General features: G+C 41.8%; 1 protein-coding gene across 1 annotated transcript; it reads left to right on the top strand.

The window, feature by feature from the left end:
• The first annotated feature begins 1,797 nt into the window (after window positions 1–1,797).
• SLC15A3 (solute carrier family 15 member 3) lies at window positions 1,798–16,099 on the top strand. The gene is made up of 8 exons (XM_020792461.3): window positions 1,798–2,749; window positions 4,381–4,679; window positions 6,973–7,135; window positions 9,745–9,855; window positions 12,052–12,220; window positions 13,333–13,491; window positions 13,871–14,029; window positions 14,817–16,099. The coding sequence occupies exons 1-8, from the start codon at window positions 2,186–2,188 to the stop codon at window positions 14,966–14,968; spliced, it is 1,776 nt and encodes a 591-aa protein (XP_020648120.3). The 5' UTR covers window positions 1,798–2,185; the 3' UTR covers window positions 14,969–16,099.
• The last annotated feature ends 119 nt before the right edge of the window (window positions 16,100–16,218 follow it).

The raw sequence follows: 16,218 nt of genomic DNA, 5'->3' as shown, positions 1-16,218 counted from the left end.
AATCAGCATACACACAATTTCAAGCAACTGTAATTGAGGAAACATTTTTATTCTTTCACCTACAAATGTTTTCATGTGAGTTATTGAGCCTTTAAGTTCCAGTTAATGAGAAAGGGGTAAACTCTGGGGAACTTCTAGCTATTTCCCTCTGTGAATCTATGCACTTCTACTGTGTAGCAACCAGAAATTCAAAACTTTGCAACATGAACATGAAGTGACATCACTTAGGCTGAGCAGTGATTACAGCACACTCCAGGTTTTCTCCATAGGTTTATTGCTGAGTTTGGGGCCTTGGCAAGGACCCAACATTGCCTATTATGACACAAGTGCTTGTTTTGACATATAAAGCCCTAAACAGCTTGGGTGCTGGATACCTGAAGGACCGCCTCCTTCCATATGAACCTACCAGGCAATTAAGATCTAGCCAGGAGGTCCCTTTTGAAAGAGCCGTCCCTGAAGGAGGTAAGAGGGATGGCTTGTAGACAAAGGGCCTTTTTGGCAGCTGCCCCCAAACTATGGAATGCCCTCCCGACTGAGATTCATCTGGTGCTGACGCTGATGGCATTTCGGCACCAGGTCAAAACCTTCCTGTTCCAGAAGGCTTTTAATTGAAATAATATCAGCTGTGGGTGCTGATGGCAATTTTGGAGTATATATTTTAATTGTTTTATTTTTTTTCCTGTAGTTAAATTGTTGTAAGCTGCCCAGAGACCTTTGGATTGTGTGGGTGGCATATAAGTTAAATAAATAAATAAATAAATAAATAAATAAATAAATAAATAAATAAATAAATAAATAAATAAATAAATAAATGAATGAATGAATGAATGAATGAATGAATGAATGAATAGAATAGAATAGAATAGAATAGAATAGAATAGAATAGAATAGAATAGAATAGAATAGTGTCACCAGGCTAGCAGCACACCATTTTCTGAGATTTTAGGGGTATGACGAGATCAAAGTATGGACCCTTGTGATTTATATGGGTGATCCTTATGATATCACAGATACAGTATCATAACAGTAAACAAATGCTTGCAGGGGGGTGGAATTGCTTTGGTGACCCCACTCTGGATCCGCCTCCAGTCGCGCCCTACCCCGCCAGCGCCAGCTGCTCCAGATCCTGGTTTGTCGCCTGTCAGGGCGCAAGAACTGCAGCTGCAGCCGCCTCCTCAGGTTTGGCTGCCGGGGTAGTGATCCAGCATTATGGCTCGCATGCCCACAGAGAGGGCTCTGCTTGCCAGCTGTGGCACACATGCCATAGGTTCGCCATTGCTGGCCTAAGGCATGCATCAATTGATTCTCTTCTCAGTCCCCTCTCCTTGTTCCTTTCTGGTGTGACAATAGTACACTAAATGTGCTAGTGAGCCCTGGTGCCATCTGGAAGAGAGAAAAGATGAATGCTGAGGCTCTTTAGCCATCGTTCAGACAAAAAAATAAAAATAAAAATAAACCCACACATACTTTTCCATCTTTCAGTGCTGCTCACCTTGGGCTTTTTCTTCCAGCCCGGAGAAGCACTGCAGTACATTGAAACTTTATCTAGCAGCTTGAGATCTACAATCTACCTCTCTCACACAAGGCCTGCTTACTTCTTTCCTTTAAAAAACATTCGGAAGTGCTAAGGAGTTAAATTAGCATCGGTATCCATTGTTTACTATCTTATAAGGAAGCATAAAAGTTGGGGGTAAGGGTCTACCAATTTTTGTGACTGTCCAATATCTGCTCTTGTGCCCTGACTCTGAAGGAGGCCCAAAGTGCCAAGGACAACTTGAGGAAAGGGAAAGAAAACTGCATCTTGGCCAATTTGCTAAATAATTGTTACCCTTTTATGTAAGGGGTGGGTGCTTGTAAAAGGAGGGCGGAGGAAGCATGTGAAGATTCGTGTGAAAAGGGAACCCACTCTGGCCAGTGTAATCTGAAAGTTTCCTTTTAGGGAAATGAGCTGTCATATGATGTCTGTATTTGAACAGAGAAATAGGGAAGTGAAGCAGCACTGAAAGGCTCTGAAGAAAGAGGAGATCAACAAGGCTTTAAAGAATGTAGGACAATGTGCAAGAAACAGGGGTCAGCAAAACAAGACTCAGACAAAAATACTGACGGAAAAGCAAGAGGAGGCGAGAAAGCAGAGGACCGGGGCCTGCAGTGAGAAGTGGACTGTGGATTTCGAGGGAGGGCTTCCATGGCTTCCCCAGCAGTCCGGGGGGAGAGGAAGCCCCTCCTGGGGCAAGAGAAGTCCCTAAACAGGCCTGCTTTGTCCCCCTTTGAAGGCAGAAAGGCCGCCTGTGCAGCTGTGCTGCTGGTGGAGATACTGGAGCGAGCGGCTTTCTTTGGCATCGTCTCTAACCTCGTCCTCTTCCTCAACAGCAGCAACTTCAACTGGGGTGGGTCTCAGGCTTCGCGGGCAGCCCTGCTGTTTCTGGGTGCCTCCTACTTACTTTCGCCCATTGGAGGTTGGCTGGCTGATGCCTACCTGGGCCGTTACTGGACTATTGCCTTCAGTTTCCTGCTGTACTTGGTGATGGCCTGCCTGTTGCCTGCCATAGCCTCCCCGGATGGACGGCTTTGGCTGTGTGGAGAGATGCCAGCTTACCCTGTACAACCTTCGTGCCAAAAAGGTGACAAAACATGCCAGCAGCAATTGCCAGGTCAATATTGTGGCCCCGTCATGTACACTGGCTTGTTGCTCCTTGCCCTGGGCATCAGCTCCGTCAAAGCCAACCTCACGCCATTCGGGGCTGACCAGGTAAGGAATCTCTCTGTTCACACCTAGGAAAACTTGATATATGGCATTGGAAAAAAGAGATAACTTTTCTTTCTTATGGAGTACATTTGTTTGTTTTGGTGGGATATACTATGGTTTGAGTTGTTTGAAGACAGATCTGCTTTAATGTTTTGTTGCGTTTTCTAGCTAAGAGAATGATAAACATTTTGAAAGACAATTAACAGATTTTCTCTCTCTCTTCAAGATGCTGTTTTTATGTGCTGCTTTAGATACTCCTGTCATGATTTTCCTTTCTTTGAATTCAATATAATATATTTCAAATTTGTCTCCCTTCTGCATAAAGCAACGGAAATTTAAGAATGCATGCACACATGCAAAAAGAGAGAGAATGGTTTCAGAATATTGTACTAAAGGTGTTAATACTTCCTTAATGATCCAGTTTACTTTTTTTAAAAAAAAATCTAAAACATTGCAAAAACACATGCAACCGTGACAGTTTACATTAAAACAAGTTTCTCTGGTTTAATTTTTATGTATTTTTCCCACCCTTTCTAGCAAAGCATCTGCACTAAAACCTCACAAAGCATCCATTTCTTTCTTTCTTGGAGGCGCTTGTGGTTTTAATTTGCTTTATTTATTTGTCTCACTTAACTTTTTATTTTGCATATTTGACATTGCTAAGACCCTATCTTTGCAGATTTCTTTTTAAAAGGGAGAAAATTTCTCCAGTGAATAGTTTAGACAGCGTTATGGCAGAACAGTAGCATATCTTCATCCTTTCCAGTGCAGGAAAAATCCAAGAGGTTCTTAATATGCTGAATTCTCAGATGCTTCCAGATCATCATGCTATTGACCTGCTTCATTAACAGGAGTTTATATTATGTCCTTTTAAGACTGTGTCTTTCCCTTGTACCTATCTGTCTTTTTTTTTTCTTACCAGAGAAAATCTATTAAGGAGGAAAAGGTAGAATATGCATGCTATGTCTTTTGATTGGTAGTACTAAGAAGCTGTCTGTCTGGCAATAAATTTCCTCCTTGCTCAAAACCTTTCAGAGTAATCCTCCATTGCCACCAAGTTCCTGCACAACTAAATTTCTCAAAATAAGGTATTGGCACCTGTTCAAGGAAAGCTTTAGGTACCCCAGGCAAACTCCCACTCACAATCTAATATTTGTGTATCTTTGTTATTCAGTTCATCCGTTTTCCGTAATTGTTTGCAAACTGATAACTGTCTCTCCAGGGCACTGCAGTGGGATGCAGTAAATTTTTTTTATTTCTAACATCTCCATTAGGGTGGCCTGTGTCAGGATAGGATTCTCTCTCTCTATCTCTACCTCCATGCCCTGCTAAATTGCACCTCCTTCCATTCTCATTCTTCCTCTCTTTCTCTTTCTGCCCCATACTCTTTCCTTTTCATACATAGCAAATAAATTCACAATTACCAGCCCTCTAATCCTGGTCCTCCTACACTTGTAGTTCCTAAACATAAAAGAAGAGGGAGAAGAAGAGGAGAAAGGAGCAGAATAATGAAAGGCCTTTAAATTGGCTACTCTCTACCTGACCACCTAGAGGGAATTCATACAGGCTCAGACATACTATTGACTTGTTCCTGAGATCACAGCTTCAGAGCCCCTCTTGGTTTTATATTGCAGGTGACAGACCGTGGTCGGGATGCCACACGACGTTTCTTCAATTGGTTCTACTGGAGTATTAACATTGGGGCAGTGTTCTCTTTGTTGGTAGTTGCCTTCATCCAGCAGAATGTAGACTTCCTTACGGGCTATGCCATTCCTGCTGTCTGTCTGGCCCTGGCCCTCTTAGTCTTCCTCCTGGCTGCCCCCGTCTTCGTCACGAAGCCTGCTGCTGGCAGCCAAGTCTCCACCATGCTCCACTTGGCCATCCAGAACAGCTGCTGTGGCCAGGCTCTTCAGAAATTGACCACTAAAATCAGGTAAGACAGAAGGTGTGTTCCAACTGGACTTGGTCACCTCTCAGCAGCCATATGCCCTTATACAATGGCAGAAATTTAGGCAGGCATTCTGGGAGTTAAATAAGATATCTAAATGGAGACCACCTCTGGCTGCAGTCCTGTTTACACTTACTAGGGAGTAAGTCCTATTAATTTGAAAGTGGCTGAGAAATGAGCCCTGCACCATTTCGAAATTTCATGTTGCAAATTTGTTCTGGAAAAAAGACCTTATATGGATTAGCCAGAAAGGTTTAAGACAGGAATGGGCAACTGTAGGCCACTATAGTACTTGCATGTCCCATCAGATATTGTGGTATGGGGCCATGGGAATTACAGAGCAAAATAATCTGGAGGGCCAAGCATTGTTCTTTTTCTACGAGCTGTTACCCCTCAGTTTGAGGGCATTAACAATGGCCAAAAGTACATATGCAACTAGGAAGAGGTGGCAGCATCCAGAGATAATAGTGTATGTTACCCCTTCAGGGTGTAGGCAATTTTAGAGAAGGACAGTGTGTAAATTTAAAAATGGCCCATTAGAAAAATGTTCTAGTCTAGTCTGCTCCAACTCTGCTTGTTTTCTGCCCACAGAGAGAGTGTTTTTGTTTTGTTTGGAGCATTAAAAAAATAGAACCGCATCCTCCAGCTGCCTCCTGAAGTTAATCTAGCCCATTCTAATATCTCATTTACCTACATATTCAGTCATCGTAACTCATGATAATTAATAAGTCCTGCCATCTTGTGATTTGTTTGCCTTTAACTAAATTGAAATCCAAGATTAAAGTAAGGGAATACTGAACTTTAAAAAATCATGGGGTTATAGGGTGTTTTTATATTATTTGGTATATAAGTTACATAAAGCAAGTATCTTCTGTTTGTACTGGGTAAAGACCACAAAGTTTACAGGAAGCTGGTTGATTCTGAGTCTGACCAATGGAGCATTTACTTCAGCAAAAGTATTGACTATGCATAGTGGTAGCTTGTTATCCAAAGTTTTAGGCAGGAATAGTTTGGACTGGAGAGACCAGGATTGGATGCATGTAATACATGTGCTCTACCAGTGAGTATTCCTCACTCTCTACCCCCAAGGCTTTTATAACCGGACCTACAAACACCTGTTGATGCAGTGTCAGTGCCCAGGCTCAAGGGTGCTGCCGTCTTGTAAGAACATGGTGCTGGTTTCTGGAGAAAATTACTTGGGACTTTACATAACCTTCCTTATTAATTCATATGATTTGAAAGTGAATGCACTATTTCAGGAACAGGGAACCTTAGGGCGTGACTACATTGGCAAGAAGAAGAAGATTTCTGCAACAGCTTGATTTGCAGTCTTTTTTTTTCCAACTGTGTTCTGTTTGGGTGACTGCAAGAAGACCCTGGGTTGTTTTGGTGCCAGTGTCCACCAGTGTCCATGCCCACAACCCTCCTTCCTTTGATATTGCCCTCTTCACTGTCCCTAGCTCTCCTTTTATGTTCTGCCGTCAAGCATCTTGGGGTGTTTAAAAGGTTGCATGGAGACAGAGGAAAAGAGGCAGTTTTCCAAAATTCTCCATACATACAGGTACAAATATACACACACACCACAGAAACATTGTAGTCTGCTGGAACCGACTACCTCGAGAGGTGGTGAATGCTCCAACACTGGAGGTATTCAAGAGAAACTTAGACAACCACCTGGAAGATATCCTTTGATTTGTATTCCTGCATCAAACAAGGGGTTGGACTTGATGGCCTTATAGGCCCCTTCCAACTTCACTATTCTATGAGTCTATGAATTTATCAAAGTTGTTTCAATTTTATATTGATTTTTATCTTTTTTTCTCTTTTGTTTGTGTGAAGATGTGCTAAAAGAATGAAGCAATGCAGTGATAAGGTGATCTAGCACTAGACTCAGTAGTTTGTTTCTTAAAATAGAGATAAATACATTGAGGCAACTAAAAAGATCATTTGGTACATCACTGAAGTCATAGTCCTTTTGTAAAATGAAACAAACAACCATATAGACGAAGCACCATTCAAATCATTGTGATCAGGAAAAGGTTGAAGCCCCCAGTGCCAGGGGAGAAACATCCTTAATGGAAGGAAGAAAGAATGGGCTGATTCGCATGGACCTTTATGTTGTGTGGTAATTGAAAAATTCTACAAATTCATCCATGCCAATTTTGGAGCAAATTTTCCCATGTAGTTGTGTGCTACAACAGTTGTATTTAAGTCCATTGTGTTTCCTGATCATGTTTTAAAAGCCCACATGTGTTTATGTTTACCTTTTTCTCTGCAGAACAGGCAGCCCCCAGTCAGAAACTGAAGTTACTGGTTCGCCTTTAGGTACAAGACACCAGCCTGCTGGGCCATCACAGGAAGATGTCTCCAACTTTCAAGTGATGACAAAGATCCTGCCTGTGCTGCTCACTCTCATCCCATATTGGATGGTTTACTTCCAGGTAGAGGACATACAGGAGTTTATAGTTTTGATTTAAACATGAGGACAGAGGAGAGGGGCATTTGCCTTGAATGCATCTGCACATGGGTATATTACAATATGTTTAAAATATTCATTTACTACCCAAATGCAGAATGCTTTTAGGAAAAGGGCAGATTTCTATAGCCCTCTGCAATCTTTCCCTGGATGTGCTGCCCGTATTACAGGGGAGCTGCTAGCCCTACCTCTCTCCCCATCACTTTCTACATGTAGAGTCTGATGTTTTCAGGGAAGACATTCCTATTCACATAGAGATTGTATGTGCACACAAGTGAGAACACTGATTTTTGAACAGTTAAGATGATTTAAATCATCAGTACCAGATGGTAGCTTGTGACCTTTAAAAGAGAGAGAGCGAGAGAAAGCAAATATTGTGGCAGATGCATTTTGGTGTGATTTTTCACGTATCAAATTCAATTACTTCTGACAGTGTTTTTTTGTTTTGTTTGGATTACAATTTATTTTCGCAGCTAGAAGGGGATTGCAACCCACAAAAGCTCGCACTGAAAGAAATCTGTTGATCTTAAAGGTTCCACAATGCTGTTGTTTGCATTTGTTGGTTTTGTTACACTTTTGTTGTATATAGATAGGACCAGGCTACAAGGGTTCTAGTTCTTGACTTGTTGAGGAGAGAGTATATATAATATGGACCTGCCAATTTGATGTCCACTCTCATTCCTATTGGCTGTTATATTATAACTATAAAGTTTATAAATAGCGACAATAAACAGAAATGAAATGTGTGTTAAAAAGCGAAGATATGAAACTGAAGGTGTTTCTATTCCATTTAAAAATAACTGAGTTATATGTCCTTATCTATGTGATAAGTGTGGATTGCTAAGAATATTTGGAACCAGTTGTCTCACACAGATTATTTATAGGATGAAAGAAGTGACAATCACACAATTTCTTCTGAAGATATTATTAAGAATCAGCTATAAAGAAGGCAATTCCAATAACAACTTCTAGTGCTTCTCTGCCAGGCAGCTTCATTGATTTACTCTGTTGTGCTACAGCACTGATTTGGTTTTGAGAACGGCCATTCTCCTCTTTGGATTATGGAATCTCTGACTAATTTATAAGATGCCCTTTCACTGATTAACCAATTAACAGTTAAAATTAAGGTTAAGCCAAAGTGGCATATTTTGCAGAAAGAAAGAAAGAAAGAAAGAAAGAAAGAAAGAAAGAAAGAAAGAAAGAAAGAAAGAAAGAAAGAAAGAAAGAAAGAAAAACTTTGCTTCCCATAAAACACATGCACACACTGTTTTGCTGACTCTCAGTGGAAGTAGGAAGAACTATCTTTGCTGTGACAGACTGTGATAGCATGTTCACTAAATGAACTGGGTATAAACAAACAAACAAACAAACAAACAAACAAATAAATAAATAAATAAATGCAAGTAACTTGTGACTAGGGGGAATCCCTGAAATTTGGGGATGAGGCATCTGACTGCTTATGGGACAACATCAGGGGCTTATTACAAGGCATTAGTTAGGTGGCTTCAGCGCTTGAGGTGTTCTCGCACAAGGAACTTCAGGCAGGGCAGATGGGCAGGGGACCCATGGATGCAACCCGAGTTGAGAGCACATCCTGTGCTGTCACCAAGAAAGCTGCATGAGAATGTTCAGAGTTCACTTAATACATTTACACCCACCGTTCTTCCATGATAGAACACCGGGTCATTCTGTATTGGTCTCCCAGGCTGACTCCCATCTGCTTGGCTTCAGTACGGTGGCTGCATAATGGTTCTTAGCTGTGAAACTGGGCTCCCTGGTTCCTTCGTTTTCACACTTCATTGGTGTGCCAGTTCTGCAGGTGTAGAATATACTGCAAGTTTAATTTAAGGATTTTTAAGCAGTTGTGACCCACTGTATTTCAAAAATTGGCCTCATTTCCATGTTTTAGTTTTCTTTTTACTCTCTTCTGGCCTCAAGATGAATGTCTTCCTGTTTCTTTAACTGCTTTCTAATGGAAAGGGCAAAGGCATTGTAATATGGGAGCTATGAAGGGGGAAATCACTGCTCATATAGCAAAGGGAAATAAGAGGCAAGCATGCAAATGCAGTCAGATATGTGTGACTAATCATCAGGGAGAGGACACGTTAATTACTTCTTTTTGGCATTCGATATGGTCAGGGATTTAAGCAGCCTGAGATGCATTTTCTATGTAGAATTTCAAGGAGAGTCGGTTCTGTTGCTGAGTAAAAAAAGCTTCTGACCTTACAAACAGGTTTCTGTTTGTAAGGTGTTTCTGTATTATTTTGTCTGGGATTTATCCTAACAACCATTACCTGTATATGGCAAGCACTGTTGAGGAGATCAAAGCAAGGAATGGAGAACATGTGGACTGCAGGTGTCATTGCACTGCAGTTCCCATTTCCCCTCACTATTGGCTATGTTGGCAGGGGATGTTGGCAGTTGTAGTCCAACAGTATCTGGAAGACCACAAGTTCCCCATCATGCTAGCCCTTATAGCTTGACATCCGTTGAGGCTTCATCTATCTCAGGACAGGGATTTTTCCATTGAAATGTGCCTTTCTTTAATAACGTCTCTCTCCCATTGTGTTTCAGATGCAGTCAACTTACTACCTTCAGGGTCTGCACCTCTTCATCCCCAACATCTTTGATCATAGTTATTTGAATAGCAGTGGTTTCTTGGCAGCTGTAGATGGGGAATACACGGTGAGTGATCGGACATAGTAAAGTACTCAGCCCCAGCAGCCAGGATAAGAGCGCCCAGCCAACACAGATTCCTTGTTTGTGAGGTTAGCATTCTGCAATGTGGAGGAAGTCTCGTTGCAATCATTCTTCCCTATCAGAACAAAGGGGAAACAAGTGCAGTGAAGCTCAAATAAAGAGATAGAGCTTTTTTTAAAAAAAAGTAATTAATTTCTATCATTTGTTGTAGTGTTTAAACATGTGCTTTGTTATCATGATTTGTTATGACACTGAATATATAGCTCATTGCATTATTTATCCCATGGTTAGTTTTAAAAAAAGCCTAAACTTTAACAATTCCAATGAAAATGTCTTTAAAACTTCCATGTTATTTTTTACACACACAAGTCATGACATATCAGTTTTAACATTTGTTTTGAAAAGTAACTTTTAGTTGCACCCCAGTTCCAAAGAAAAGGCAAAGTTTCTTTCAAGGCAATTGCATTAACCTGTAATTCTACCTTTCTGAGCTCTGTAAAGGAGCAGCAGTCTTCTTTCTGAGTTGCGAATAAAGAGAGATTGTTTGCAAAATGCCACAGAGATATGCTGACTACCCAGAAGAGGATTTGCCCTCCTTACCAAAAACCCAGACACAATCCCTGCTTTTGTAAGCAGAATAGCTCCTGACAAGCTGCACATGACTCCGGCTATGATCTCAGGCCTTGCTTACCACCGGCAGAACAGAAAGCCCTCCATTTCCCCTTAGGCCACAAATGGGGCTGCAGCAGGGGAAGAAAGAATGGGCAAGGGAGAGAGGAGGCCATGCCTGAGCAAGTGAGGGAAGCATTCCAGAGAAATGACTCAGAGGCTTGCATTGACCACATTCAGGTTTCATTCCCTTTCTAATTCAGAATTGGGCAAGAATCTCTGTATTACTGAAATGGTATTGATTTAACCCTCACACACACACTCACGCACACGCACACGCGCACACACACACACACACACACACACACACACACACACACACACACACACACACACACACACACACACACACACACACACACACACACACACACACACCATTCTTTCTGATATAGCCTACCAACCAGTTCAGCTTGATGGTTGCAAGTGGGGCCTCTGAATATACGTCAGCTTTGTTCTGAGGTAAATGTCCTTTAATTTTACACCACTGCTGCACTGTGGCACACTGCTACGTACAAAAAGTACATAGCAGTGTCTCTAAAATCTGTTTAAAAGGTTTAGTGTATTGCTTTTATTACGGAAAGAAGGTTGCATGTGCAAGAATCACCAGTCATAGAGCAAGGCATTTTCACACATTGGAACTCAACCTAATTCCAGTCCTGTTGTGTTGTTATTCATATGTGAATATTAAGCATGTGAGGAAATGTGCTAGCCTCACTGCCTTCATCTACCACTCCCACTGTCCTCTACATGAGGGAAATGATAAGCCTGTAAGGCGCATGGAGGTTCCCCCACGTGAATGGAGCCTTGGAAAATCAGGGTTCCAACACAAGTGGAGAGCTTCTATGGAGAGCATGGAACGGTATGAAGCTCCTTGCTTTAGACTATCACCCTCTCTGTGCTGGAGGTCAATGGAACTGGGCATGGAAGAACTCGCACTTCACACTCCTTGCTTGTTTACCTACTTGGATGGAGAAGACTTTCATGCTTGAGGGAGTGCACTAAAGGCATGATCCAATAATCCCACCCCTTGTATAAAAACAGAATATGACAGGAGTTAGTTTTAGACAGTTACTGTTGGGGTTGGCCATAAGAAGGAGGAGCAGTTTGCATAATTAGACAAGTGCGCTGAAAGGGTTACTTGACTGAACAGATCTGTGCAGATGTTGGCCTAGGTTGATGCAATCCTGCAATTCCTTCATCATCGGTGTGCAATTCAGTACACTCACCACAGTACCATTGATAACCAGTTAACTGTATTATTTATCACAAGTATTGCTAATCACTTTTCTTCCCAATCAGGATGCCAAAGCAATATGCAGTAAAACAAATTTTAAAAAATCCTTACAAACAGAGGTTAACCTATTTCCAAAAGCCAGTTGTGGCAGTCCTTGCTGGTTGAGATTCCAGGAAGAAATAAGTATTTCTGGTATCTGTCAATGCATCTTATTATTGCTCTCTCTCTTTCTCCTCTCTCAATCTCTCTCTGTCTCTGTCTCTCTCTCTCTCTAGCTCCCAGACGCCTGGCTACTTTTAGCTAATGTGGTGGTTCTGCTGATCCTGGTTCCACTGAAGGACCGAGTCATAGATCCTTTCCTGGCAAAGAGGAAGCTGTTGCCTTCAGCCTTAAAGAGGATGGCTCTAGGCATGCTCTTTGGCCTTGGCTCCGTCATTATAGCAGGTGGGTAATGCAGTCAGTAACTTGTACTCACTCCATTGCATATGACAGATGACTTGAGTTTTGAACATAAACGTTTAGAGGATTATTAACCCTATTGCTCTGACAGAGGAAGAAACCAGGCTTGTTTAGAGACCTGTAATTCTGGGTATGTGTAGCCGGGTTCATTGTTTCCAGGCTTTGACCTCTATGTTCAGAAACCGCCGGTGGAACTCTTCCCTTGAGACTGTATTGCTTCATAAAGCAAACATGAGCCTTCAAGTTTTTAGATAACTTTGGTGCAACATCACTTTATTAAAAGCCTAATTATCTCTACAGGGGGGAGCTAAGTTGGGACCATGTTTTGTGACTTGTTATTTTCCTGTCCACATTCACGTGTGCTTTTGCTGAGATGCAAGCATGATGTTTAAATAGTCAATGGATTATAGCTAGAATTTGTTCTTGTGAAGAGGTGCCATTTAATGATCTGATCATATTGGGGATTTGTTTTTAACTATTGTGTATTTTAATGGGAAAATGCCTTGACTGCTTCAAAAGAAAGGCTTTTAAGAATAAATGATGATGATGATAGTCAGCAGAAAGCTTTGTATATGGTGTGCATTCATTCCATCACATCTCACTCTGTCCGTCTCATGCATGTACCAGTAGGAGGACTGTATTATGGGTTTTACTGCTTCTTGTCCTTTTGGATAAGGTCAAGTGTAAGATTACATTGTTGTTTTTCCTTCCCACTTTCCTAAAGCTGCAGAGGTGGTCTGAGATCTGCAGTGCTGAGTACTTTATCCAGTCCCGGCAAAATGACAACCATTTTGTTAATTCTATAAGGTGTGTGCAGAGATGTCCTCTACACCAGTGGTTCCCAACCTTGGGTAACCCAGGTGTTCTTGGACTGCAAATCCCAGAAACCCTGGCCAGCATAGCTGGTGGTGAAGGCTTCTGGGAGTTGCAGTCCAAAACCACCTAGGCTACCCAAGGTTGGGAACCACTGCTCTACACTCCAATCAGCTCCAGCCATCATGGCCCATAATCGGGGATGATGGGAAATGTAGTCCAATAATATCTTGGAGTGCCACTTATTCCCCATAATGGTTCTAAATACTGCTCTCTTTCAATAGGTGTTCTGGAGACTAAGCGGCTGCAATATGTGAACAACAATCAAACCATTTCACAGCACATTGGGAAGGATGAGTATGTTGCAGCCTCTCTTTCCATCTGGTGGCAGATCCCTCAATACTTACTCATCGGAATCAGTGAAATATTTGCCAGCATTCCAGGTAAGCAAGACAAGAGATACGTATTTGCAAGCACACACATGAAACCACATGTTGAGGTTTGGTGGGACAGAGGGATGGGCAATAAAATGAAATGATCCTGGTACATTTTTCAGGTTGGTTAACCCTCATCAAGCCACACTTTCTTGATCTGGATGAAACCGGGAACTGTGGTTTAATTGAAGCCAGGAACTTCACAATGAATCTGGCACACGATGAGAAGAGGGGAGGAATGGGAGGAAGGTGGCAGTCATACGTCCAAGGCGCTTGTCCATGGTTTTAGACATCATTTTTTAAATAAGCACTGAATCTACCATTTGAAAACAGTCATTATTTTGTTCCTCTAGCTAATCATTCCTTCAAACTATCCCGTCATTCACAGGGCTGGAGTTTGCCTATTCTGAATCTCCAAAGTCTATGCAAGGAGCCATCATGGGTCTCTTCTTCTTCATTTCTGGAGTTGGGTCACTTTTAGGATCTGGCCTTCTGGCTCTTCTCTCACTGCCAGACACTGGCTGGATGTTCTGCCCAGAGGATTATGGTAAGTAACGTACTGTGTAAATACATACACAGACCTCTAGACGCAGGAGAAGCCGTCATTTTGATTTTCCTAACTTATACTTTAAAAATAAAAAAGAGGTAAACTGGGAAAATCAAGAATATTCATTTAGATGGGGTCTGGACTCCACATCTCATCAATGAAGACTATAAACGTATCTATCAACGCTTCACATTTATAGCACATTGGTATGACTTTGTCATGTCTCCATCCTAAACTATCCTGGGATGTGTAGTTTGGTGAGTTCCTTAGAATTCTGTACTATAAGCTTTTGGCAGGGTGCTCCTTTTAACTGAAGAAATGAATTCTAAGGATTTCACTAAACTACACATCCCACGACTCCACAGGATGGAGCTGTGGCAGTTGAATTTGTATTAAACTGCTGTTAACGGTGTAGCACAGATAATTTACTGCTTTTGAATATATACAGATAATACTGTAAGCTTTCTAGGAGAAAGGCAGGATATAAATATTTTAACTGACTAAATAAAATAAAACATTTTGTAGTTACTTTTACAATGTGTAGCCTGCGTAATTAACTTGTAAACCACCCAGAGAGTGCTGGAAGCACTATGGGGCGGTATATAAGCAGCACACTTTGCTTTTGAAAGGCATTTTAACAGGCGCTGCAAATTACTTTGGAGGCATTTTGATAGGATTTCTTCAGGAAAGTAATTCTTAAGAACAATCAATGGTGCTGATTGGGTAAAGGGTTTCTTACCGCTGGCCCACTTTTGTCCGCTAATGGCTTCCCGTTTTCCTCCCCTAGGAAACATAAATAAATGTCGAATGGATTATTATTTCTTCCTGCTGGCTGGGATTCAGACAGCAACCTGTGTCCTCTTCGTCTGGATTTCCATCCGCTACGAGCATCAGCAGCGAACCTCCTGCCTCCAGTGCCCTGGCCGTGAGGGGAACTGAGATATGCGCCTGGCCTCTTTCAGGACTATGAGCAGTGAGGTTACGCTGGCCAGGTCTCTGCCTGCTGTCCAAGATCATCCCCACAGCACGTTGTTCTCTTGAGGGGATGTTATAGAGGCCAATGGTTATAAGAAAGGATTAGAGAAATTTAGTAGGGGGTGGACCCATCACGTGCAGCCAGCCAAAATACAGCAGTTCTGTATTCAAGGGATCAGTAGCATCTTCCACAAATCTAGAGGTGAACAAGAAGAAGGAAAAGGAGGCAGGCATGTGGCCCACACCTCACAAGCCCCTGCAAGAGGGCTCTTCTTTTTATGCGGCCCTTGTACCTCCCTCACTGTAGCCCACCCATCGCCACTACGTTATGCATTCACCTGCTCTTTTCTCTGGCTTTTATCTTTCCCCTGCACAGTTGCGCCACCACCTCCTTCTGCCTGATGGCAGTTACTGGTGCCGTTCCTACTGCTGGCATCTCCTCATCTGTGAGAGGGATCCCACACTGTCTGGTAGGATAGGACAAATGTACATGACGAGCACATGAGTGCAAAATAAGGCAGCTAGGATAACCCAGAAGGGGATTTTTTTGGAGCAGTGCTTCACACCCTAAGCAGCAAAAGAGCTTAGGCTGCCTCAAAGACTTATTAAAATCATCCCCTAAATCATGATTTTGCTTCTCTTTAAGACCAGAAAGGGCGTAACAAAGGGAGATTTGTGGTGGTGATAGGGATGGAGGGAAGTATTTTATCAACAGCGAAATAAATAAATAAATTTGAGTGATATGTTATGGGGAAGACCCATATTCTTCTTTTCTGTGAACTGACAGTCTGGAAAATGTGTAACAAAACTAAAAGATAAAAAACAAAGAATACCCATTGTCCCATTTCTAGGGATGTGGATTTTTCTGCATTTAAATATTGTGGACCTCACATTTGAAAAGTGCAGAAATCTTGCATATTTTGAATCTACACATCAAGTGATGTCATGATAGCTTCCATGTGGAGGAAATAAAAAGATGGATTTATACTATCTAGTGACATCTTTTTTCATATCGAAGAAAGGTTTTCATGTGTGTTTCTGGTTCCTCTAGGTGAAACCAATCTTACAAATAAAAGCTTGTGTGTATAAAATGTATTTATAGCATGTATAATTTTATTAAGATCTCCAGTGAACCTTCTCACAATCTGAAAACGAAACTTGGTGTTTCATTTGGAATGCAACTAAATAGGAATAGAAGGATCTGTGCAAAAATA

This window comes from Pogona vitticeps, chromosome 1 (genome assembly GCF_051106095.1).
Source record: "Pogona vitticeps strain Pit_001003342236 chromosome 1, PviZW2.1, whole genome shotgun sequence".
Classification (NCBI taxonomy): Eukaryota; Metazoa; Chordata; class Lepidosauria; order Squamata; family Agamidae; genus Pogona; species Pogona vitticeps.
The sequence above is the reverse complement of the archived record's forward strand: the minus strand, read 5'-3'. Positions and strand labels throughout refer to the sequence as shown.

Coding starts and splice junctions, on each gene's coding strand:
- SLC15A3 (XM_020792461.3), top strand. CDS start 2,186: ATGGCTTCCCCAGCAGTCCGGGGGGAGAGGAAGCCCCTCCTGGGGCAA. Junction 7,136..9,744: donor ATTGGATGGTTTACTTCCAG/GTAGAGGACATA, acceptor ATTGTGTTTCAG/ATGCAGTCAACTTACTACCT. Junction 12,221..13,332: donor TGGCTCCGTCATTATAGCAG/GTGGGTAATGCA, acceptor CTCTTTCAATAG/GTGTTCTGGAGACTAAGCGG.